The following is a 25,793-nucleotide window of genomic DNA, read 5'->3' as shown; positions in this document are numbered from 1 at the left end:
CTAAAATCAAGGTTGAAATGAAAGGTTGTCACAGAGAGGAAGGCCAGGATCTCATCTCGATCATCCCAGAGTGCAGGACACGGAATAATGGGCTCAAGTGACAGGAAGCCAGATTCCGACTGAACATCTGGAAAAACTTCCTGACTGTTAGAGCAATGCGACAATGGAACCAATGACCTAGGGAGGTGGTGGGCTCTCCCACACTGGAGGCATTGAAGACGAGGCTGGACAGCCATCTGTCAGGGATGCTCTGACTTGGATTCCTGCATTGAGGAGGGGGTTGGACTCGATGGCCTTGTGCGCCCCTCCCAGCCCTACTATTCTATGATTCTATGAATACTCTCTTGATGGTGACAACTACATGGAGGTAAAATAATGAATTCTTCTGATTTAGGGCAGAAGTTGAAACATTTGTTTACCACTACAAAGATACTAACAAACAGTAATACAATAAACACAAGGCATTAATACCTATGAAGCATGTGCAGTTTAAACATTTTGAAATCCATTTGTTACATTCAACAATCAATTAGTTGTTGTTTTTTAAAACAACAATTGTGCCAAGTAGAAAAGGAGTCTGAAAATGGTTCTAGGATTGCACTATTTAAGCCACCTTACCAACCTGACATGGCCACAATCCAGTACAAGCTTTTGCTTGCATAACTCTGCATTGGCTCATCATGGCCCTAGAAATAATTATATCTTTAAGACCTTTATCAGAGAAAACATTAATAAGAAAACAGACTTCTGTTGGACTGAAGTGCTAACTCTAACCTTAAGATGGTTGCTAAGAGATTTGCCTTTTTAAAATCACATCAACATTATTCTGTTTCCACTGTATAATTTAAAAGGTCAAATCTTTTTTTGTGTAGGCCAACTAAAATTTTACCAAAGGCAAGACGGGACATTTGGCCATAATATATCCTGTAAGTCTTGTACAAGTTTAAATCAATGCCCATGCAATTCAGGCCTTAATAGTGACTGGTGTTTCTGCACTTAGCTACTCAGCTTCTTCATCAGTTTAAGTATTTTACTTCTCTTTGTACTACATGCAGGCAATTTACAGCCAAATCTCTAAAACAATTTGTATTACAGCTTTATATTTTCCTCCTAAGGCTGTTTATTTTAGTCATTACTTATACAACCATACATTAAAGGCATTGTTCTTGCCAAAATGGAAAGGATGCAGACAATAAACACAAATGTTAACTAGTTAGGCACAAAATATAATCAAGCATCCACCTTCATGTTCCTCTATAAAAGATTAACTCATCTTTGTTACTTGATTAGTTGGGCAGGGGAGGGAGAATAACCGATTGGAAATACAGCATTATTTCCATTTATGAAGGGAAACTGAAGTACAAGGTAAAACAAAAACCCTTGGAAAATATCAACCTTGATCTATTAACTTCTCTTTTACCATATAAATATTACTTATGTTTAAATTAAAACCTTTGGGCAGTGAACAGGTTCATCCTTGGTCTTATTCATTTTGTAGGAAAGGTTTTATATACCATTTCTTATGTGGAATTGTCTTGACTAGTTTTCCATGGCTGAAAGCCTTTCTTCGACAAAACATCAGAGATGCTGGCTTCCTGTCTTGCAGCTCTTTTTCAAGCTATGGGATTAAAAAAAAAAAAAAGTCATCAAGTGTAAACACACCTCACGTTTGTATCTTGTGAAATTATACCAGCACAACTTGACCAAGGAAAAAATTAGACGAATAGCCCAAGTCTATGTATATTTACTTGGAAGAAAGTCCCATTAAACTCAGTGGGACTTATTTCATGGTAAGGGTGCTGAAGATTGGATCTTTATAATGCAGCATATATGATACACATAAATCCATTTCACACAGAAGCTCTGAAAAGAGCCTCCATGTAGTGCCAAGGCTCCAAGTAACTGCGGCCATATACACTTTTAACGGATGCTGTATCAACCTATGGAGAGCCCCTTCTAGCCCCCTCTCAGTACTACAGCCTGCTCAGTGGCACTCGCCTTTCAGCAGTGTGTAACTACAAGAGAACAACAAGGAAGCCAGGTGTCACTGAAGCATCAGTGAGCAAGCAGGGCAGCTGCAGGGCTGAGAGGGGGCTGAAAGCATGCTCTCTGCATGTTCTAGTAGCAGCTGTCAGAGCTGCTGCAGGCACCGAGTTTTCTCACCATGTGGAGGTTCTTGTGTGAATCAGGGCATAGTAAAAGCAAACTAAGTGCGCAATCTTATGCATGTTTAGAGAGAAAGAAGTCCTAGATCTCCCAGCATTCCCCAGCATGGCTGGCTGGGGAATGCTGGGAGTTGTAGGACTTTTTCTTTCTAAACATGCATAGGATTACACCCTAAAAGGCTCTGTTGGAGCTTCTGTGCAGCAACAGGACTTCAGACAGCCCCTCTTTTACCACATGCTGAGCCCCTCTACCCAACAAGCTAATACTCCCAATAAATATGACAAAGTTTGCCCCCGCAAAAAGGGGGGGGGGTAGGGAGAGGCATTTTGAGACTGGACTGTTGAGCAACCCCATCTTCAGAAGGTGTAACATCTGCTATATAACTACATTCACTGTTAAAGTTAACAAGGTTTCTAGGTGAATGTATGCATGGGCCCCAGTAGCACAAACCCTATGTTAAAAATAAAAATACTGATAATGAATAAAGAGGAGGTTGGGACCATGAAAAACATCCATCCAAACTGATTGGGTAAAAGGTTATACCTCTTCAGCAACGTTTCTGACGCTTAGCTTTCTCTTCTTCAAGCAATTTCTTCCTCTTTTCTGCCTTTGCTGCCTGTTCCTTTCTATCCTGATTTTCCTACAACCCAACACACAAACTAAAAGTGAAACAAGAAGTTTGACAAAAATGGACATGCAGTTTGAGACCCGCAAAATCCCAAACACGTTCCTGAAAGTGTTATACCAACCTCAGCTGTAAATCACTAGAGGAACATTCATGGTAAATTGTATGAGATCAAGGCAGCGCACAATTTAAATGAAGTTGATTGGCAGTGGGTTCAGGGCCATAGAAGGAGGAAAGTATTCTTTCCACACAAGACCTAATTAATGTATGGAATTCACTGCCACAAAGTATGGGGAGATAATTACATCCCACAACCTGAGGTATTAAGTATCTCCAGCCATTGTATATCTCCTTGTTCATCTGTTATGAAAGCAGTTAAATTAGCCAGCTGCTTAATCCATTCCTATGCATCATAACCCAAACTTAAAGAAGCAATGTGTGCTTTATTATAAACCTATATTTATATTAGCTGCTCATACCAGGCAAAGGCCACAATGCAGAGCGTCCCTTTATGTGTAGGCAAAGGCTTTCACAGCAGCATGTTTGACATCTTTGTATCAAACAAAAAAACTCTCCACTTGTGCTGCATTGCAATTCATTTTGAAACTCTCCCAAATTTCAGAAGGGGAGGGTGCTTATGTTGGAGTAGGGTTGGGGGGAGGGAAGAAAAACATTTCTGTATACATACCTAACACATAATTAATAACTATTAGCTATAGTTAGCAGTGACTATTCCTTTGTTTCAATTAGGAATGGGTGAGAAATTAATTGGGTTTGTGTTTTAATGCAAACTTACCAAATTCACACTTCCTGAATGTACACACACACACACCAGAACACACTGATATAGTGATATTAACGCTTTTACAAATTTTGCAATGCAGTACATAAAAATGTGCGCAAAATTGCATACATTAGGGGAAATCACTTGCCAAAAGGAATACATTTTGAAAAATGCACACAAAAATGTGTACATGAAGTTTCTAAAAAATTGCGAAGTCATGTGGAAACAGGACAGAATGAACTTAATGCTGGGAAACTGAGCAGAATAGAACTTGATAGATTTGTCCATCCCTAGCATCAATATGTCCACAAGGCAATGCATGCATAGTATAGTGTAAGGATCTTAAGTTCCAGTCAGAAGCAGCTTCTCTTGAGGTGCAGAGACATCTACCTGATCCTTCTCTCACCAGAAATGGGTTGATTAAAAAAGGAGGTTATTTCTATGGCACTTGTACACTATGCAACTGCCTGTAAGCAGTTTTGTGAGGTCAAAGATGTATCCACTTCCACAATTTACAATGGCAACCATGCACGCTTCCCACATTAGTTGGATGCCCTAATCATGATCTAGCCTTGCTTATTATTATTGCAAACCTTGAGAGCTGTGATGAAGAGATCTCTGAAGGTTTTCATAGTGTTAAACAGATCATCTAAAGTCTGTGTATTTCGGTCTTCGCAGAGGTAATCAGCAAGCTGGACTTTCTTTTCCAAAAGGGCATTCACTTCATCATCCAGTTCCTTGGAAGCATTTATGCTGTCCTATTTACAAACACAATGTATGTGTGCTAGGAAGAATGTTCAAAATATTGCATCTACTGCCATTTTATTTGGTTGCTTTATACTGTTTCTATTTTATAATATTGATTTTAATACTTTATCTTTTTAAAAATTATCCTAATCTGCCATGGATTTTAAAAAATCTTTATCTGTTAAATTCAGTATATAATTTTGCCCAACAACGCACTCCAGTAGTTTATGAGTGGGGCAACATTCTGAAATAAATAGAATATTGGGGGAGCAACCCTATAGCCCGTACTCAGGATCTGGGGGGCCGTAAGATATTACAGGTTCCTGGATCTGAGGTAGGAGGCAGTGCTCCAAACTCAGATCCAGGAACCATTGCTCCAATCCCCCCCCCCCCCCGGTGCAGAAAGAACCATACTGGCTGCTCTCCGAGGTCGGGAACTCAACCTCGGTGATGGGGAGAAGGGGGCATTCCAGTGGGCGGGGTGGGGAGGAGACAGGACAGGCTGGGATACGAGCTATCCTGAGGCCTCTCCAGCCTCCTTCCCTCCCCCTCCAGAACACCCCAGCTAGACAGGCAAAAAAACCCATCTAGCGACAATGCGGAGCAAGAGGAATGTGGAGAGAGAAGATTGCCTCCACTGCTCCTCCCACTCTGCATTGGATGACCATAAGCCTCCGAGTTCAGAGGCTTACAGTCATCCCAATAGGACTGCACCCTTAGCATAGCAGATGCACAATTGTTGCTTGGGATCCAGATTTCTTCCTCAGGGTAGCCTTTTATTTTGGGGATAACACATTTTGCACAGTTTGATTCAAAATGCATCATTGCTGGGGGGAAATCAGATTCTTTCCCTAGCTAGAAGGATCAGGACTGTTGAAATGTACAGTATAGTCTGTACATTTCAGTACATGAAATGTACTGAATATACAGTAAATGTACAGTATAGTAAATGCGAAGGGCACCTGGTGAACGGGGCCTGTTATCTGCAGTCTCAAAGTAAGACAATAGCACACACACCTGGGTGACCAGCCAGATGGGCGATTAATAAATTTAATAATAAATAATAAAAATAAAACACACCTGTGCCAAATGTACAGCCTGTAAAGAAGAGACCATACAGGAGATGAAACAGACCGGTTTTAAGGCAAAGCATGGATAAACCACACTTACCAGTCACCTGCTATCATGTACACATCTGATAGCAACAGATGTTGCTTTTAAGCTTGTTCTTAATCGGCTGCCGACATTAAGAGGTTTGTATATACTTCCCTTTAAGTCAGTTTCATATTTCACTAAAGATCACAATTTATCATTTAAGTGATTAATTGGGGTGGGGGGAGGTGGAGCAGCATGGTTATCCCCCCCACGCACACACACACACCCTCACTCATGCAGCAATGGTACCTGCCACCCATTACTCCACAGGTGTTCCCACACAACCAAGGGGCTGCTCCATTTTCTACCATATCAGAAAATTCTCCATGCGCTCTTAACATAGAACCTAAGTAGAACTCCTAAATGCAAAGTAGCCTTTGTGGAGCATATCACTAATTTGTGAATGTCTGTGAAATCCATTTAATAGACACTGGTCAGAAACACTTCAGAAGAAAGGAAGTGTAATGCATAATTAAACCCACTTTACAGGGCATTCCTATACATGTCTACTGAGAAGTAAGTCCCATTGAATTCAATGGGGCTCATTCCCAGGAAAGTGGGTACAGGATTGCAGCCTTACTTACCTTAATAGATTTTCCAAATTGGACTTTTACATCATCCTTTGATGATGATATTTTATACTCCATTTCCAACAATTTCTTCAAGAAGCCACTCACTTCTGCCTGCATCTCTTTAAAATTGAATCTGGAAAAACGTACAGTGAAAATTACAATTGACCACTATTCGCAAACCCATTGCAGAAGGTTTCCTTTCCCCAAACCCCTCCACACATACCTCTCAATGGGCCAGATGAGAGATACAGACAAGACAAAGGAAGGGGCCTTCTCAATTATCCTCCCCTTGACAGGAATATGGGATTATACATCATGGTGGGTGGGGGAGGGAGAGGAAGGGGAAGAGAATCTCCTCAAATCATTTTTCCATGTGTGCGTGTGTGTGTCCCATGTCACACATGTCCCCAATTGTTTGCATTCTAATTCTGATTTAATAGGACACACTACTGAATAAGATCACAGTTCATATTTCAAAATGTTAAGGAATGCAAGATTTACCCAGCTGCCTTTGAAACACACTCAAGGTCATTAGGAAGCTGCAACAGGTCTCTGTGTTTTTTTTCAACCTCCTAAAAAATAAGTGGAAAATAGTAATCGTGTGTATTTACACCTTTAAACATATCTGGTTCCTTTCTTAATGGGAGGGGTGGGCAACATGTGCACCTCCAGATGTTCTGGCCTACAACTCCCATAATTCCTCACCATTGGCTATGCTGGGTAGGGCTGATGGGAGTTGTAGGCAAAAACATCTGGAGGGCTACAAGTTGCCCACCCCAGCTTTATGGGAAGGAAAACTCATACAGTATCAACATCAGTGAGTTAAAAAAAAACAAAAAACCTTAATTAAAGGCAAGTGTATAATTATTATACTGTCAGACCTTCCGGATCCAAGTAGTCTCATTAAATGTATTGTTATGGAATTGGTTGTTGAGCTTGATGATCTCGTGGGATCCCCCAGCTCCATTTGTAAGAAGAGACTGCTAAAATGGTCAAACTGGTTGGACAATAACAATATGCTTTTCTACATAGGGCAACATTGCCGTTTCTGGGCTGTGATATATTGGGTAGTATCCAACTGTGCCCTAGCATTAATGGTGCTAGCATAAGCCAACGCTTGCTCAACATAACTAGCACATACTAGGCAATGGGGAAAAGTGCCGATTTGCCTCTGGATTTCAGCGGCGCTGCCAGGTTTTGGCAGCAAATTGCTATCTTTCCCTGTTGGCCAAGCAAGTACTAGTTATGTCGTGCAAGCATTGGTTTGCTCTAGCACAATGTCATTAGCGCTAGTGCTGGGGCACTGTTGCTTGCTGCCCACATGCAGAGTGAATTAATTAATTAATTAAAAATATTTCTTGGCTACCTTTCAGGGCAGAAGCCCTCCTAAGACAGCATAAAGCACATAATAAAAACTGATACGCTGAACATGACAACCCTCTTCAAAAGACATGATGTGGAGGCTGAATGTATGTAGAGGGGACAGGGCTAGGATTGACCCTGCTCTGCTCTATGCAGATTCAACTGACCTTGTGTAACTGACCTTGTATAAGCACATAGACTCTGTACACATGATCTGGGACCTTGCAAATGCAGAGCCTCCCACATGGACAGGCCTATGCACATATAGGGCTGGATCTAGACTTAGAACAGACCCACTGAGCTTAGTCATAAGGACTAACTTAAGTCCCACTGACTTCAGTGGGTCAGCTCTAAGCATAGTTTAAGTTTGGATCCAACCCAGACTATCACGGTTTCTACATGCAATAGGGGTCTGCTCACAATGTCAGCTGAACACACACAGGGCATCCACACTGGTGGAGCCAGTGGCTGCAATACTGCTTGTCCTCTAAACATTGTTAATACCAGTAGCTGGGGAACATGAGCCAGAGGGTGCTGCTGCACTCATGTTTTGCTTGTGGCCTATCCATAGGCATTTGCTTGGCCACTGTGGGAACAGAATGCTAGATGAGATGGGACTTTGGTCTGATCTAGCACAATTCTTCTTATGTCCTTAGAAGAAACAGAAGTTGCACCAATACCTCCAGAATGTGATGGAGCAGAGTAATGCTGCTTTGGTTTGCTCTTGTCTCTGTTAGTTTGAGCAATGTGCTGATTTTGAAGCCACCAGCATTCCCCGTGTGACGCCCCTAGAAAAATCAAGTATGATTTGATTCAACATTTTTTTTAAAGACATGCGGACACGCGTGCGCACAGATGCTCCTTGTCATCACTTGTATAGTTTCATTTTAAAAATAAAAGCAAGGAATATTTGCTTTAGGCCATAGAAATGTAAGGTAGATAGATAGGATAGTTACTGCTTGTGGTGTTCCAGCCCAAAGTTCCACTGTTCCCCAGCTTCCGTCTCAGAAATTGAGAACCAAACCCCTCAGGAACGCCTGCTTTCACTTTGGGACAGCTGTACCCACTGTCCCACAAGCTTCAGCCCTTTTACCCTCTCTAGGTTCCAGAGAAACTCAATATGCTCAGTTGGTTCTCTCAACCCACTGCAGGAGAAGTAACAAGGATATAGATATAATATTGAGAGGAGATATGATAGCACTCTTCAAGTACTGAAAGGCTATCACAGAGAGGAAGGCCAGGATCTCTTCTCGATCATCCCAGAGTGCAGGACACAGAAGAATGGGCTCAAGTGACAGGAAGCCAGATTCCGGCTGAACATCAGGAAAAACTTCCTGACCGTTAGAGCAATATGACAACGGAACCAATGACCTAGGGAGGTGGTGGGCTCTCCCACACTGGAGGCATTCAAGACGAGGCTGAACAGCCATCTGTCAGGGATGCTCTGACTTGGATTCCTGCATTGAGCAAGGGGTTGGACTCAATGGTCTTATAGGCCCCTTCCAATCCTACTATTCTATTATTCTAAAGGCAGCATAAAAAATCAACACGTGGAAATTGGAATTACAAAAAAACAAAGATTTATTTAAAACATGAAGTTCTAAGTTATTATTATTAATCAAAGCTTGTTCCTAACTTCCCTACTCCTCCTAAAATCCCACACACAAACCCCAGCAACTAGATGTTGCTTCTGCAGTCCCTAAGGCTCTATCTGACTAACTGTCGGTTCATTCCTTATATAATCTCAGAATCCTCACTCAGGCCCCTCCCACCTTTCACTCGCTCTTTGGCATACTCTTAACCCTCTCTTACCTTGGTTAAATTGAACAATGCAAAAAATAATAATAATAACAAAACAGGCAGATGTTTCACTGCCCCTCTCAGCCCCATCATCTTACATAATTTAAGAAGTTTCCAACTTTGAGAATCAACTGACAGAACACCGGCAGCTGCTGATTTGTAAGAAGTGCTGAAAAAGAAAATCAATGTAAGTATCACTGTATTTGGATTATATAGAGATTCGCACAACAATGGATGTTCTATATCTCGTATTTATATTTAGGGAGAGGGAAGATTTGTTTGACTTTAGATATATTCGAAGGCTGTTTCAGGGGTGTTTCTGAGCGCAGGGAGTGGAATAGCAGTTCAGATTCTGAAGGAGAACCATCAGGCATGGGGGAGGTGTTTTCCCAGGCTAGTCCAGATATGAGTAGGCCAGCTTCTCAGGTTACAAAAGTACAGATGGCTGAGCTTGAGGGTCCCTCCTCACCCCACCCCACCCGTGAGAGGCAGTGAACAGGAGATTGACTTAACAGATGCCAGGTGCAGGCACAGAGCAAAGAGAGAGAAGGCAGGGGCGGAACTTAGACAGTCTACCCGATTGGCCTTGCGTGAGAAGCTGCACTTAGAGGCCTCATGAGAAGAGAGGGACCTCCCCCACTTCAGTTAGGCTAGGGAGACCACCTCCCTCTTCAAACAGCGGGCAACTCTCTAAATTCCATTTGGATCCCCTGAAGGCATTCCTGGTAGACGGAGAGTTTATCTGAGAATTTGCATCTGTATGACCCTGTGAAGTAATAGATTAAAAGCTGTAGACTGAAACTTCTCATCTGTGTATGTTTGGGCATTGAAGTGAAGTGGGGGCTAAGGGAATTGTGACAGGCTGATGAATTGGGTGCACCCATTTAGTCATAGGTAGAATGGAAATTAGGAAGCTACACAGAAATGCAATAAATTTTATTTTGCAATGACAGGATCACAATGGCAGTGTATATGTTTGTGTGCAAATTATATAAAATGCAGAGAGTGAAATAAAAGCATCTCCAAAAAGTCAAAGCTTTCTGACAGTATTCATTTCAGCTATTCTCATGGTTTTGAGCAAAATTGATTTATAATCAGGGTGTATGCTGCCATTTCAGAGTTGTGCTGAACAAGAGTAGGATTTGGTACTAGAAGTAAAATACAGAATTCTGAGCTTTCTGTTAAAAACAAACAGGCACAAACAAGTTTCCAGCTCTTAAGACTGTGAGGACAGGCTTGAAAGAATGTAGGTAATACCTGGTGAATTATCAGCAGCTCAGGGTATAGGAAGGAACTCTGCAGATTTCCAGGGTGGTAACTTCAACATCCTGCAAAATTCTTTGCCCCTCCCCATAACTAGCAGAAGCAGAATTAGAAAGTATGTGGAGAGTTGTTTCATTTGTATAATTTATACAGGTGGAAGAATTAAGTCTTTCCTTGGCACAGATTTCAGATTACTTTGAGGTAGGGTTTGATTTTTTTTTTTAAGCACAGGCCCAATCTACATGGCCAATTTAGTGTAGAGTGACAGCACATCAGGTCATTTGTAGCAAGGGATGCTGTTGCCAATCTGCAACAAGCCCACAACTTCCCTCTGGAAAAGGCACCGTTTTGGAAAGTCCTTTTAGTGTGTCTTTTTTCCTTAAACACAGCTCCCGCGCAGTTCCGCTGCAGTGTGCCCCATCCCCATGCATTGAATCCTGAATGTGCCTATTTCTATGAGCTGGCTGTGACCTGGTCAATGGGTGCCCCCACCCCCCGCATTGCCTCTTTTCCCCCCATTCGCAATAGGGCTGCTTTACCTATTATTTTAATACTTTGATATTTCACAGTATCAAAGTATTAAAACGGTATTGTTTCAAGCATTCACAGTGGTGCAGTAGTTGCTTTCCCCATTCACAGTATGTAGGCTGTTTTTGCCATTCATAAGAGTGCAGTAGCGCTATTTCAGGAATTCACAATAGCGCAGTAGCTGGTTTACCCATTCACACTATGTAGCCTGTTTTTCCCATTCAGAATAGTGCTGTAGCACTGTTTCAGGCATTCACAATATGCCAGTGGTGGATGAGAGGGGAGGGGTAAACTACAGGGGCTTAATTCAGCGCTTCCATTAAACTTATTTGAGTAGGGGAGCATGGACAGCGGCAGGGAACAAGCCTCTCTCATTTGCTAAGCAGCACCTATGGGGTCAATGACATTCAGTTCTACTCCCTGGACTCCACCCACCCAACCCCAAAGTTTCAAGTGCTGTGTGACCCGGGAAAGCGGGTTTTTAGGTAGTGTATACTCTGCTTTTCTTGCTTCGTGACAGACCAAAGCTATTTCCTGAAACTTGGATATAACCAGAAAGCACTTCTCATTCCATTTCCATGTAGACTGGGCCATAGACTATATCCAACCCATTTTAAAATCTTGAACGATTTTATTTTATTTCAATCATTTATACCCCACTTTCTATTAAAATAATCAAGGCAGCAACAATGTCATAAAACAATCACACAGCAAGATAAAAAATTATGAATGGAATTTTTAAAAATTACTTTAAAAAATGTATCAGTCAATAATTAGCCATTAAAATGACAGCAACCTAATATAATATTAAGAAGTGGCAGCACCCAGAAATTTGCTGGAAAAGATGCTTTAGTTACTTGCAGAATGGTGAACAAAGAAGTGGGCCTCCCTTGGGAGAGCATGCCATAATCTGGATGCCACAACAGAAAAGGTCCTGTCCCTTTTGCTAGCGTGCCATACTTCTGATGGTGGAGGGATGCAGAACAGTTATTCCACATGGTGGGAACCAGTGAGCACATGTCACACAAGGTAAGCACAGGTCATGTGGGAGAAAAATTAGAAGATGTCTAATGCATCTATCATCCCAGTCCAGATATCTAATAAATCCACCAACTCCAGTAAACTAATTCATACTTTGAGCAAACAGACAAAACTATGCATGTGTAGTGGCTCTCGGGATGACTCTTCCAAGTGGCCCACCTCAGTTTTAGGGCTGGGGTTAATACGGAAAAACACACACACAGAAATCAAAGGATGAAAACTTTGTAGTCTACTTACTTTCACTGGCTGCTCTGACCAATTTTGCTCTTGGCCAAAGCAAATCCAGCATAATGCTCACCTCCATGCATATCAGCATGGCTTCAATCCTTAAATGGTAGCTAAGAAGAGAAATCAGTGCAAAAAATAGAGATCTAATCAACTGAGGCCATGTCTAGGCAATTAAAGACCACATTAGAATCACGTCAGGATGTTCATCCCAAGGTATGGAAGATTTAATAAAAGCAACTCTCTTTTCCTTCTCCTGCAGGGCTCTCTAAAGTTCAGCCATTTGCTCTCCACCATGTCCAAAGGAGGTTTCTGGAATTCTTGCTACTTCTTCTTCCAGCATTGCTTTCCCTGAACCACCATTCCCCAGTTCTCTGAATATCCCTGTGTTTCAGACTTTTTTCACCCTTAACAGTTGGACGTGTGGTTTCCAACCTATGCTTCCAAGTGGCTTATTCTATAAGCCAGCCCATTTTTTAGCATGAAAAACGCACACCTTAGTTCTTAGTATGTTTCCAGAAAGAGGCAGTTTCCCCACTTGTCTAGCAACCATGTATATTTCCTCCTTCCACCAGTTAAACAGTGTCAGGAGATGCCTGAGCTGGAACTAAGAGCCTCTAGTTCTGAGTGCAAAAGTCACAGAACTTTAGAATAGGGCATCTTCCTGAGGGTGTTCAGGTTCCGGACTAGCTCCGCCCATTCAGGCTGGCTATTGGGCCCCTGTCAGGATTGATTCTGAGTGTATGAAGATAGTTAGCAGTTCAGATTCAGAAGGGGAACAGCCAGAACCGGGGGAGGCATCTTCCCGAGCGAGTTCAGATATGGGGCGTGCTTCTCAGGATGCTAATACCCAGATGGCTGGGCCTGAAGCCCCCCCCCATGAGAACCCAGGAGGAGGGCACAGGGTGTGACCTGAGGGATGCTAAGCTGTGGCGCAGAGCGAAGCAGGAAAAGTTAGAGGCGGAGCTCAGACAGTCAACCCGGTTGGCAATGTGTGAGGGTCGACGTAGGGGAGCATCCCTGGAAGGGAGGGGTTCCCCCCCCTAAGTTATTCTAGCCAGCAAGTCCTCCTTCAAACTGCTGGCAGCATCTTAGCTCCCATTTGGATCCCCTGTGTCATTCCTTTGTAGCCTGAGAGTCTTTGAGGATTTGCATCTGTAATGAACCTGTTGATAGTGAATTAAAGGCGTGAGACTGAAGCCTTTCTTCTTGTGTGTGTGCATGAGGAAAGTGGGGGCCAAGGGAATGTGACAGCCCCCTCAGGACAGGAAATACTTCTTGCTTACATTGGGACCTTGTCCAAGCAACAGGACCTTCCTAGCTCTGGTGTGTTTCTGCATGTTCCTTTGGTTTCAACTTCTGTTTGTCCCTTGGCTCCAACTTCCAGCTTGTTCCTTCACTCTGGCTCCCACTCCAACCCCAGCCTGTTTCTCAGTTTTGTTTCCAACTTGTACCTCAGCTTTGAGTCCCTGGCTCACCTCCCGCTTTATCTCAAAACAACTGCCCAAATCTCAGCCCTGGCAAACGCCTGCACTAGTCACGCAGAACTGTGTATATTCCTTGCAGCCAATGGGTAGAAAAGATTACTCTTACCTAGGAACTTCAAGGAGATGCAGATAAAACTGATCTGTGTTTGCAAGCTTTGCTTTTTCTCCTTTGAATTTTTTTAGGCTCTCTATCTGACAAGGAAATATGACTCGTCACTATCAGACCTATGCTTCAAATGTACATATCCTCACAAATAAAGGTGAATTACACGTATTCAAATTAGGCTTGAGGATAATTCACACATCCCAGTCTGGCAATTTACAAAGTGGTTTGTGTGCTGCCTTCTAAGAACCCTTCAAAAGAACAGATTTATCATTATGCCATTATAATATCATTGGCATACGCCACGGTACCAAACATACGTATTTTCATACAAAATTTTCAAGATATACACAAATGTATGCATTTTTGTATGCACTTTTTTGCAAGTGCTTTTCCACTGAACGCTTGTGCACATTTCTCCAATATACACATGTGTGTATGCACTGTTTCAAATGTGCCATTTGTTTGTGCACACATTTTTCAAATGTATGCATTTTTGTATGCTTTTTTTTTTTTTAAGAACTGCATCACAAACTTCAGAAAGGTAATGGATTTTGACATCTAACTGCATCCATGTTTAGTTTCAGGAAGTGCAAATTCCCAGTGAAACACAAACCAAATGAATTTCTCACGCAACCCTAAGGTAAGGTTCCTTTTTGTTTTTTTGCTGGCCTGCTTCTGCACCTTTACAGAAACACAGACGTTAAACTAGCAATTACTTTTCTTGCATGGAGACAATGTCAGAAAAAGTTCAATCTGCTAAATTCATGTGTGTCAGGTTGCTGTTAAAACACTTGGAGAAAATATGATAACCAATGGTGTAGTGGAACCAGGGTCACAGGGTTAAGGTGCCAGGATATTTTGGTTAGCAGGGATGATGATGTCATCTGCCATCCTGCTCAGGCTTACCTGTTCTGTCTGAGTGTAGCTGCAATTCTCACAGTAGCTGGGGGAGGGGGATGAATTTTCCCAGCAACAGTTTATTGTTGTGAGCTATTTAAGGCAAGGTATTTTGTGGTGGCTTTGTTTTGAATGGGCAATTAAGACACATTAGCTTTACAAAAGATCTGCTCCTGGTGGAGATGAAAACTACCAAAAGCGGTTTGTTGCTGTAGATCAACACAACTGTCTGAATTTTGGTGGGATGGCTATGGGGGATTCAAGATGAGCACCTTCACGTCAAAATTTACCACTACACCACTGGTGACAACTTTGCCTGTGTAGTATTAAGCATACCATATGCACAATACATATTGAAAGACAATATTAATACCTCATGGTTTTCAGGCAGCAGCTTCATTAGGTGTTTCAGGGCCTCAACATCAAACATGCTCCTGTCTCCTTTCTGAATCATGTCAACGATTTGCTCATTGGAGCTGCGGAAAAGCAGTGTGCGTTTAGATGAATGGACATAAAAACTTGGAAGCAACAGATCTCAGTAAAGGGGGTGATTGTACTGGGAATATTAGATATTAGAGTTAGCCCCTTTAGAGTTCTGACTAAAACCCAGAGCAGATTTGCCACCCCACTGACAGCGGAGCCACCAACCTCCACTGATCCCAGGTTTAATCCCTGGATTCTCCGGTTTAAAGGATCTCAGTTAGCAGAGCTGGCAAAAGATGTCTGCATGAGTCCTTGGAGAGCTACTGCCAGGCAGAGTAGATAATACTGGGATGCATCAGGAGTGGGCAAACTTCAGGCTTGTGGGATCTACTTGGTTTTTTACTGGAACCTCAAGGTCTACCAACTGGAGTCAGGTGCAAAATAGTGGTGCAGAGCAGGGCAGACATACACCTAGCAGAATTAAAGAACAGGGTGCCCCTGAGCGCATGGCTCAGGCCAAGGGATTGCTTTCATGGTCACAACAGAGGTTGCAGTCCTTTCACACAAAAATCCACTCCTTGTCCTCCCCCACCCACAAAGCGTTCTCAGTTTCAACAGCCTAACTTACAGGTGGGGGAACCCAGTTGTTGTCTTTCTTACTGAACAGTCGGGATTCAGAAACCTTTGCAGACCTAGTGCAGGTCGCCCAGGAATCTAGCAGCAGGTCCAGATCTACCTCCTGGCCAGTCCTGGGCTAGATGAACCAGAGATGTGAAGCAGCTTCTTAGGGCACAATCCTATCACGATGCCCATCAGTCTACGAACTCGGAGGCTGACAGGCATCCTATGCAGAGTGTGATGAGCGTGGAGGTGATCTTTGCCCTCGTGCTCCTCCCGCTCTGCATTTTTGCTAGATGGGCCTTTTTGTCGGTCTAGCTGGGGCTGGAGAGGCTGGATGATTCTTTGTAAGCCGGCCTCCCCAGTCCCCTCCCAGCCTACCGAAGTGCCCCTTTCCCCTCCTCTCCAAGGTTGCCTTTGCGACCTCGGACAGGCAGTGGGCGCGGTTCTCTCCGCACTGGTTGGGAGGGGGAGGGGGCGGGGAGCTTGGACTCCTGAGTCCAAGGTCAGAGCCCTCTCTCCGATGTCAGATCCAGGAATCCAAAGTATCCTACTGTCCCCCAGATGCCATATAGGGGTTGATGCCATATAGGATTGCTCTCTTACTCCCATGGTTGTGCTGCCGCAGTTCTGGCTATGCTGCTAGGAGCTGGTTTCAGTCCCCCACCCAATCTACCCAGTACATTTCACTGACTGAGCAACTCTTACCATTTAAATTGCTTTAGCACTATGTCCAGGTGGAGACTTTTCATTGGACCTACAAAAGAAATCTGTTTAAAGTGGAGGGAAAATAATAGAAAGGATTATTATTAGTAGGAGCAAGGTAATACTGTCCGTCTACTTTACTGGAAGAAAGCTCTGTCACACGGACAACATTACCATGCAGTTGTTTTCAAATTTCATTGAAAAAATGATATTGAAGTTATCTACAATTATTCACGACCTTGTCACCCACCCCCACTTTCCTTTTTTTAGTGCTATTTCACTATAAGAAAAATAAAGAAAACAAGAGGAAATAAATAGTAAAAGTATCTTTCCGACCTCCCCACCACCGCCACAGGAACAGAAACTGACATTAAGGAACAATTAAGAGAGACTATTCAAGGAGCAATTAACAGGCTATTAGTAATCCTGCTGCCACAAAAACTTTAATTAAAGACACAATAGCCATGAAAAGCCGTTGCTAGGCTGCATTGGACAGGCCAACATTGCAATCATGTTTTATTTTTTAAACTACCTATTGGGTCTGAAAACACGAATTGTTCTGTTCAATTGTTTATAACCCTAGGTTATCACAATCTAAACAGGAAAAATAGTCAATGGGCCTGTTCAGAAGTCACACTAAGCCACCATGGTTCGCATTTTTGAGCGAACCACAGTGGCTTAGCATGTCATGCGTGGGGTCAAAATCCTGACCATGATGGCCAGGTAACCACCCTAGCTAACCACTCCTCTGAAGTAGAGCTAAGGGGGCCCAGGGTGGCTTACTGTGCCACATAGCAGGATCACCATTGGTAAAAACGGCTGCTCTGCGCAAAAATGTGGCGACCATAGAGATAGCAGCCTAGAGCGTCCGCCACTTCTGGCAATACTCTAGGCAGCGCGGCCAGACTCTATAGTCACCGTTGCATAGCAATGAATGGAGCAGCTGGCACACACCACTTCACAGCATGACAGCCACTGGGATAACTGGTGGCAGCAGGAGGACAACACGGTAACCACAGAGCGGGGACGGGTAAATCAACCATGGCATGCCATGTGGTTCCTGGTTGTGTTATGGGTGCACGCATCATGGTTAGCCTAACCCTCCCTGCTCTGCAGTTACCCTAACCACCCTTCCCCCTTTCGCGTCAGAACAGGGGCAACACATTACCAATGAAACTTCTCCAGTGCAGTCTTCCACACTCGCCTTATAAAATCTGGCATGTCGCTTGGCTGATGGTATTAAGGAAGTAACAACTCTTCTCAGGATCTTGAGATGCTTGTTAAAAAAGCACCTCCCACCCAAATATCTATATTTTAGAAAAGTGACCAGTTCAAAAAAAGAAATAGATGGACAACACAGTAAACCCAACGGGCTGGCGATGACATCGCTCAGATTCCCTGCTAAAGTGAATGAACAAAGGATGCAATTTCAGACAAACTGTTGGTATAGAGGCAATCCAGGTACCTTCTGTATGCCAGCATATGTTCTACCAGTGAGCTATGATGGCTCCTCTGTTCACCAGGGACACCCATTTTAATATATATAGATATATATTAATTAGTGGGGAATGACATTGAAATATTGCACCTCCTTTGGCTTCTTTAATTTAGCTTCTGTTTTCTCCCTCTGGCTTGTTTGTGGGACACAGAAAAGTTGTTCTATGCTAGTATAATCAGGCTCTATAGTTTCATCACTGCTGGTTGCCACTGAAGCCCAGAGAGAACGGCTCCCTGAAAGACATAAGGCATTAGCACTTGCTGAGAGAAACAGCTGGATTCTTTACCAGTCACATTCAAACACGTCTTCTCTTGGGAAATGCTGGAGAAAATGAATATTTATTTATTTATTACATATCTAATCTGCCCAATAACCAGTATTCTCTGGGTGTATTACAAACAGACTAAAATGCCATAGAAACAGTTAAAAATATAAAACACAACACAAATATTTAAAAGAATGCAATACAATACAAAGCAAAACAACAACAAAACAACAGGAATCAATAAAGCAGCCATAAAAATCTAGAACTAGATCTATAAAATGCCTGGGAGAAAAGAAAGGTCTTTGCCTGGTTCCAAAAAGATAACAACATAGATGCCAGCTAACCTCTTTGTGGAGTTCATTCCAAAAGTAGGGTGCCACCATTGAGAAGGCCCTCTATCTTGTAGCCACCTGTCTAGCTTTCTTTGGCAGGGACACCCGGAGAAGGGCCTCAGAAGATGGCTTAAGGGTCCAAGCAGGTACATGTGGTAGGAGATGTTCCATTAGATACTCTGGTCCCAAGCCATTTAGGGCTTTACAGGTCAACAGCAACAGTTTGAATTTGGCTGGGAAACAGACCGGAAGCCAGTGCAGCTGACGAAGCACTGGCATTGCATGATCATATCGCTCGGTCACTAGTTAGTAACGTAGCAGCTGTTTTGAACTAACTGAAGTTTCTGAACCATCTTCAAGGTAGCCCTGCGTACAACTCATTGCAGTAATCCAACCAGGAGGATTTAAGAATGAGAAAGAGCGAGGAAAGAAATAAGACTCACGCTGGACAATTGTTAATTTTTTACTTGCAAAAGTTCCCATAGAAGAAAGACAAACAAAACCAGGAAATCTTCAACTCACGCCATTAAATTAACCCAATGTAGCTGCCCACGTTAAATGGATTTGATTAGCCTGATCTGCTACAATACAGCAGAGTTGTTGTGCGTACACAGAGGATGCCAAATTCCAGTTAGGCTAACATCTCCATGTAGAATCAAATAACTAGCCCCCCCACCCCATGCCTATTTGTTTACACCTTTGTGCCTGTTAAGGATAATTTAGGCAACATAGAGACACAAGACTCTCTGTGATTTGTGCACATTACAGAGTCCTTTTCAGAAAGGTATAGAGCCAGCTTCAAATTTATATTTGGGAATTGCTCTGGAATATGTTATACTTTATTCTAGGATTTGAACCATAAGAGAATGGAAGAATATTTGCTCATGATATGCTCTCATGCTCACATATTGATGTGGTGATTATTACAGTAGATCCAGGAATGGTCACTTGGCTAGTTCCTCAATAATCTCAGATTTAATGTTATAAAAAATGGGAAGTGGTGTGTATTCTATGGTCTTCAGTAGCGGACATGGATTTCAGCTATTTGAAAACCTCATCTTCCTTTCAACATGTTTCTATCCATTAAAGTCGCAAAAAAACAAGCGTAGAGGGAATGGTACCATGCTGTGTCTGATAGGAGATAATAATCTCAAGTCTTTTTTGTCCAATAGCTAAAGATATTTCTTGAATTAGCAGTGATGGCCTGTGGCTAGTGTCTACTAGATGTAGTAACAAGACAACTCACCAACTTGGGGAAGGGCTGAAGGAAGCAGTTTGGCAGATGGAACATAGCCATTGGAGGAGTTGGAAGTCAGAGTTTTTGCAGATGGCTGCAGGGCATCCAAGGGCAAGCTGTTTACTTTCGGGGTAACTGAAGGTGCTCACAGACCAGCACTGTCTGCCCAGCTACTTGCCTGGTGCCCCATGTTCAATGTGAACATATGTAAATAAACAGCTATTAGAACAACATACCAGAACTCTTCAACATTGCTGTCTGGTGTAACACTTTTTCTTCAGGGTCCCTAAAGGGACTCACAGCAAAGGCTTTGTACAGGGACAATTACCATATATTTTAATATCTCAATTAAAGCAATAATAATGCACATGGAATAATTTTACATGCATAACCCACCAAAACAATAAAACAGAGCACAGCCCTCCCAAAGTTCTGTCTTTCAGCTTGAGTCCACAACAAAAATATAAATAAAACTTCTCTCTGAAGCTTGATTTTGCTGCTGGCCAATGAAGGAAAAACAGTCTCTACTCAGTTCCCTCCAGCTCAGCAGAAATTTTCTCAATATGAGTCAGGATCCAGCAACACAGGAACTTTGTTAAATACCCCTGTCTGAAGGGTTCAGGGTCTTACAGGGAGGAGAAAGCAAGCTTGGTAACTGCCTAAAATGGTGGCCGCTCCCTCTCTCACTCCTTCGCTGAGCATGTGCAGGAATATACCCTCAGAGTTCTTAAAGAAAAATGTACTAGTGGGTTACACTTGCAAGGGAGCTGACTTAAACTGTGGCCTTCTCTGAAGCTTCCTAGCACTTGGAGAAATGAAGGACATGAAATAACAGATTTTAAAATGTCTGAGCAATGCTTATGCAAATCTCATGGGCCTGCGGGATGGAAAGCTACCCAAGGAGCATCTCTGATGGTCAGGGAGGGGAGCTTCTGAGACCTGGACATAGGAAGAACATAGGAAGCAGCCTCATACTGAGGGTGGACCTGGCCTCAGTTATCCATGTGCTAGTGACGTCCAGGCTGGGCTATTATAATGCATTGCATGTGGGGCTGCCTTGGAAGATGGTATGGAAACTTCAGCTGGTGCAGAATGCAGCCACCCACGTGGTGGTGGTGGGGGGGGGAGGGGGGGGAGGCGGTCAGTTCGTAGAACGGCTATAATGTGTCAGCCATTTCAGAACCCAATTTAAAGTGCTGTGCTTGACCTTTAAAGACCTAGAGAGCAAGCCTATGGCCCCTAGACAATGTTGGGGGTGGGATAGAGTAGTTTCAATTCTTGGATCTGAGGTCAGAAACAGTGCTTTGACCTCAGACCCTGGAGTCTGAGCTCCCTGCCCCTCCCCTATCACCAGTGCAGACAGAACCGTGTCGGCTGCCCCTCTGAGGCCACAAAAGTGACCTCAGAGGGAAGGTAAAAGGGGACTCATTCTATGAGCAGCGAGGGGAGAGGACTGGTGAGGCTAGCTTACGAGGACTCCTCCAGCCTCCTTCCCTCTCCCTCCGCAATGCAACAGCTAGAAGGGCTAAAAAAGCCCATCCAGCTGAGATGCAGAGCGGGAGGAGCGCTGAAGCAATTATGGCCTCCACCACTCCTCCCACTCTGCATTTGATGGCCAGAGGCCTCCGAGCTCGGAAGCTTATGGCCATCCTCATAGGATTGTGCCCTGAAATGCTTTGGGAACAAATTACTTAAAGGATCAACCTTTTTAAACACAAAAAAATCGTTAAGGGCACAATCCTATGCATGTTTAGAGAGAGAAAAGTCCTACAAATCCCATGCTGGCTGGGGAACACTGGGAGTTGTAGGATGTTTTCCTGTCTAAACATGCACAGGATTGCACTCTAAGGAGGGAAAGATGAAATAGCTGCACAATGCCCTTTGATCACTAGCGCTAGGAGCTGTCAGCCTGGAAGCAGCTATTGTTTTTGCAACTACTCCTCTGATTAGGCTTTGCCATGCTGGCTGGGGATCATGGGGCTTGTAGCCTGACACATCTGGAGGGCGTGAGGCTGGGGAAGGCTACTTTAAGGTAAACCCATAGTGATAACCTCACTCCCAGCAGTCAAGCTTCATGTGGGCTGGAGATGAGGGCCAAGAGGTAGAGCCCACACACAAGTGGGTTCTGAGGATGAATTTGAAAGGAGAGAAGGGGTGCCACAGAAGCGTACTATGAGCACATTGCAGGCAAAGAAACAGGGCCGGCGTCAGCACCAGCCATCCTTGGGCAATTGCCAGGGCCTGAACAGGGCCCACTGCTGACATCTGCTCTGGGCCACCAGGCAGCTGGGTCTAGCCTCCATTTCAATTTCCCACAGTCATGCCCATATAGCATTCGTTGCTTCAAGATATTGTGGAAAATGTAAATAGTGGCTATCCCGCACAACCCCATGCTGCTTGGAGCTCTGCTGCTGCCACCCACCACCACTGTCTAGTAAGCCCACCGTGTCCCATCCACAGAACAGAAGGGCATCCAGAGGGCACACTGACCAGGACCCCCGCCCCCTCAAGCCAGCATAAGGGGCAGCTGGAAAGGTAGAATGGGCAGAAACCAACTGTGTGGAGAAGGCCACATGAAAGACAACTACATTTATTTATTTAGATCATTTCTAGCAGGGGTGCAGAAACTCAGGCCAGGAAGCGAAATGCAGCCTGCCTGGGGGCTGAACTCAGCCCTCCGGGGTTCCCCAGATGGCCACACCTCTTTCTCCTGACCCCACCCCCTTCCCACAACCACTGATTATTGGGTGGTTTCCTGGCTTTCGTGCAGTTTTTCCCTCATTCTGAAATGCCTCTCCTAAGGCTTAATTACCAGCAGGAAGAACTTTAAGCTAAAATATTGCCGGTATCTTTGGACCAGCCCCCTTTTGCCTTCGGCCCTGCCCAGTAGTAGAATGTGGCCCCTGAAAGCTTCTTCAGGCCCTCGGGCTGAAGGAGAATCAACCCCCTGATTTCCAGGCACACTTACTTTTCGCAACATCTAAGGGAAGCATTTGCCAGTTGAACGGCTTCATCCTCAGTGTGGGCTGCTTGCTCTTGTCGGGGCAAGGCGTTTTGACTGAGCCACATGGTAGAGCATCACTGCTACTGGATGGGAGCTGGAAGCACAGAGAGGTGACCCTGGTGCCAGGCATCAGACGGGGGGGAGACGGTCTCATCTTCTCAGTGCATGGTGGCAGAGGTGCTGGGAGTGGAGGAGTGGGCAGCGTAGACAGAGATGTGAACTCTTGTGGCATGGCTGGAGTAGTTAGAACCTGGAAGGGCTGCAACTTCTCAGAGGTTCTCAGAGACCCTGTAGGAGATGTTATCACTGCTTCTGATGAGCAGAGTATTTCTGGAGAGCTTCTCTCCCCACTTACCAATTCTTCTTCCAAGTCCATGTCAACTTGTATACACTTGCTTGTTTTTTTAACAAGGCACTTTTTACCCACACGGCTGTTCACAAAATACTGCTTTCTGCTTGAAGAAGGCTGCTGCATGGTTTCCTTTGGATTCCCACCACCTTTCCTTATTAAAACATACATTTTTTTTTCTTAAAATCAGGAACAAGCAAGAGTATTTACATCCCCAGAATTGCCAACAGTGCTTCTGAAAAGCATTACTTAGTTTATGAGAATTTTAAATCACCAGCAAGGGCGTTTGTACCAATATAGTAAAAATTTATTAAGTCACAGGATTCACAGTCTTTAGGGCACAATCCTATTTATGCTTAGGCAGAAAAAGGTCTTACAACTCCCAGCATTCCCACAGCCAGCTATGCTGGCTGGAGAATGCTGGGAGTGTTTTTAAAAATTATTACTACATTCATTATTACATGTATATCCTGCCATTTTTCCTCTTGCAAGGAACCAGTGTGGTGTAGTGGCTAGAGTGTTGGGCTGGGAGCCAGGAGATCTGGGTTCTAGTCCTCACTCAGCCATGGAAGCTCACTGGGTGACTTTGGGCCAGTCACAGACTCTCAGCCCAACCTACCTCACATGGTTGTTGTTGTGAGGATAAAATGGAGAGGAGGAGGATAACGTAAGCCACCTTGGGTTCCTTGCAAGAGGAAAAAAGATGGGATAAAATGCAATAAATAAATAAACAAACCCAAGGTGGCTTACATGCTCCTTCTTCTCTCTGTTTTTATCCTCACAACAACCCTGTGAGGTAGGTTAGGCTGAGAGTCAGTGAGTGCCCAAAGTCAGTGAGATTCATGGCCAAGTGGGTACTAGAACCCGGGTCTCCTGAGTTCTAGTCCAACACTCTGAACACGCATAGGATTGCGCCCTTAGAAAATGAGTGCATATCTCAAATAATAGATAAGGTTGTGTGTATTCAGTGAATCTGAAATTGTACAGCTTAAAAGTTAGCATCCTTACAACAGCCCTGTAAGGTAGATTAGTATTATTACCTCCTACACTGCAGAGGCAGAAGACAGAGGCTAAAAGAGAACAGTTCGCTTAAGACCACCTCATGAGTTCATGGCAGAAGTGAGATTCAAATTGGGGGCCCTTCTGATTCATGGTGCGCAGAGCAATCCTAAACCCCAGATCCGCTGGCCGGTGAGAGTTAGGATGGAGCAGAGGCCCTGGCAGAGGCACACACCCACCCTGAAGGCTCCAGTTATGCCCATGGAAAGGTCCACAAATATAAATTTACTGCTGTCAGTGTTTCTGCCAGAATGAAAAACTGACGTTGAGGGGAATAGTATAGAGTATCCTGGATGAGATATAGATGATAGATAGATAGATAGATAGATAGATAGATAGATAGATAGATAGACAGACACTCCACACTGCAACAATTTGTTGCAGGTCTTGCTTATATTCCCAGGATGCTAAACTCCCAGGACACATATATACATAATGCAGCAATTGAACTGTAGTTTCCAACAAAGTCTTTATACTAGTGTTTGCACTTTTCTAAAGTTGAATAACATTTCACTACATTTCACATGAAGCAATTAGAAGCATCCCCCAAAACAGACAAAGTAACAATCACTGTGCTTAAAACATCCAGATGTTAGCATCTATAGCTGCTAGATAATTCCAGAGTATATTTTGAAACAATAGACTAGTCTCATAAAACATAACGACCCACATACTGTTGACAACAGTGAGGCTTAAAATGAAATGACAAGACATAAACTTTTCCAAAGTTAGATATAATTATATGAAACATCAACAGATGCATTTTTAATATAATGCACTTAATAAAAATAGTAACTCACCTATTAACAGGAGAAGTTTTAAAAGGAAATTTCTGCAGTAAGATTACTCTAAGCGATGAAGGAAGTTACAAGGAAGGATCACTTCGGGAAAAACTCTACAAAATGGCTTGCTAAAAACATGTTATCACTCTATGAAGATAACTTTGTCTTACTTTGTCATTGATATTCAAAAGAACTTACTTGGACGTATTGTAAAGCAAAGATCCTGCTTGTAAGACTTGGAGCCAACACAGCCCACCCTCTTAGAGGAGCAATAAGATTGTTAGCCCATTCTAATTAACCAATCGTACCACAAAAGCCTACACCTGAGAAAGAGTCCACTGGGAATATCTATTTATCTAAATACCTGGTCACAGAGGTGGGTGGAAAGCAGAGCTGGATCTACTGGTGGTAGATCGTGGGGTGATTCACAATAGATTGGGAATTCCAAATCCTTTCCAATCATTTAGCAAATGCAAGTTTTAAAACTTCTTTACCATAGCTAGGCTTGAGCTAGCTAATTGGTTATCTCTCCAGCCTCAGTGTTCCTCACTGTAAAATGAGAATATTAATTATTTACCTATGACCAGGTCTTTGTGCAGCTCCATTGTCCAGTTTTGTGCTTGCATCCTTGCAGCTTAGATGCAAATGTATACTTGTGTATTCAGGCCATCCCAATCTAAGGCTTACTGGGTACCATAGGTGATTGGCTCCATCCCTGAGCCACCATTTTGCATCTGGTTCCTCCTCCCATCCCCACACAGCC

At 43.5% G+C, this 25,793-nt stretch overlaps 1 protein-coding gene across 1 annotated transcript; it reads right to left on the bottom strand.

The window, feature by feature from the left end:
* Positions 1–392: 392 nt before the first annotated feature.
* LOC146356969 (inverted formin-2-like) lies at positions 393–20,530 on the bottom strand. The gene is made up of 13 exons (XM_084826584.1): positions 19,846–20,530; positions 18,093–18,235; positions 16,508–16,569; positions 15,132–15,234; positions 13,862–13,947; positions 12,281–12,381; positions 9,310–9,380; positions 8,092–8,199; positions 6,551–6,621; positions 6,062–6,182; positions 4,169–4,333; positions 2,710–2,806; positions 393–1,618 (listed from the first exon to the last, which is right to left on the bottom strand). The coding sequence occupies exons 3-12, from the start codon at positions 16,549–16,551 to the stop codon at positions 2,714–2,716; spliced, it is 963 nt and encodes a 320-aa protein (XP_084682710.1). The 5' UTR covers positions 16,552–16,569; positions 18,093–18,235; positions 19,846–20,530; the 3' UTR covers positions 393–1,618; positions 2,710–2,713.
* Between the last annotated feature and the right edge of the window lie 5,263 nt (positions 20,531–25,793).

This window comes from Heloderma suspectum, chromosome 1 (genome assembly GCF_057233095.1).
Source record: "Heloderma suspectum isolate Gila_16-S chromosome 1, 16-S_ref, whole genome shotgun sequence".
NCBI lineage: Eukaryota > Metazoa > Chordata > Lepidosauria > Squamata > Helodermatidae > Heloderma > Heloderma suspectum.
Note: the sequence above shows the minus strand (reverse complement) of the source record. Positions and strands in the feature narration are given on the sequence as shown.

Bases quoted from the DNA above. Each gene is read 5' to 3' on its own strand.
- LOC146356969 (XM_084826584.1), bottom strand. From the start codon at position 16,551: ATGAAAAGTCTCCACCTGGACATAGTGCTAAAGCAATTTAAATG. The intron at 8,200-9,309 runs GTAAGATGATGG...TGATTTTTCTAG, and splicing joins TTGGAAACTTCTTAAATTAT to GGGCGTCACACGGGGAATGC. The intron at 2,807-4,168 runs GTTTGCAATAAT...GTTGGGTTGTAG, and splicing joins TCTTCATCACAGCTCTCAAG to GAAAATCAGGATAGAAAGGA.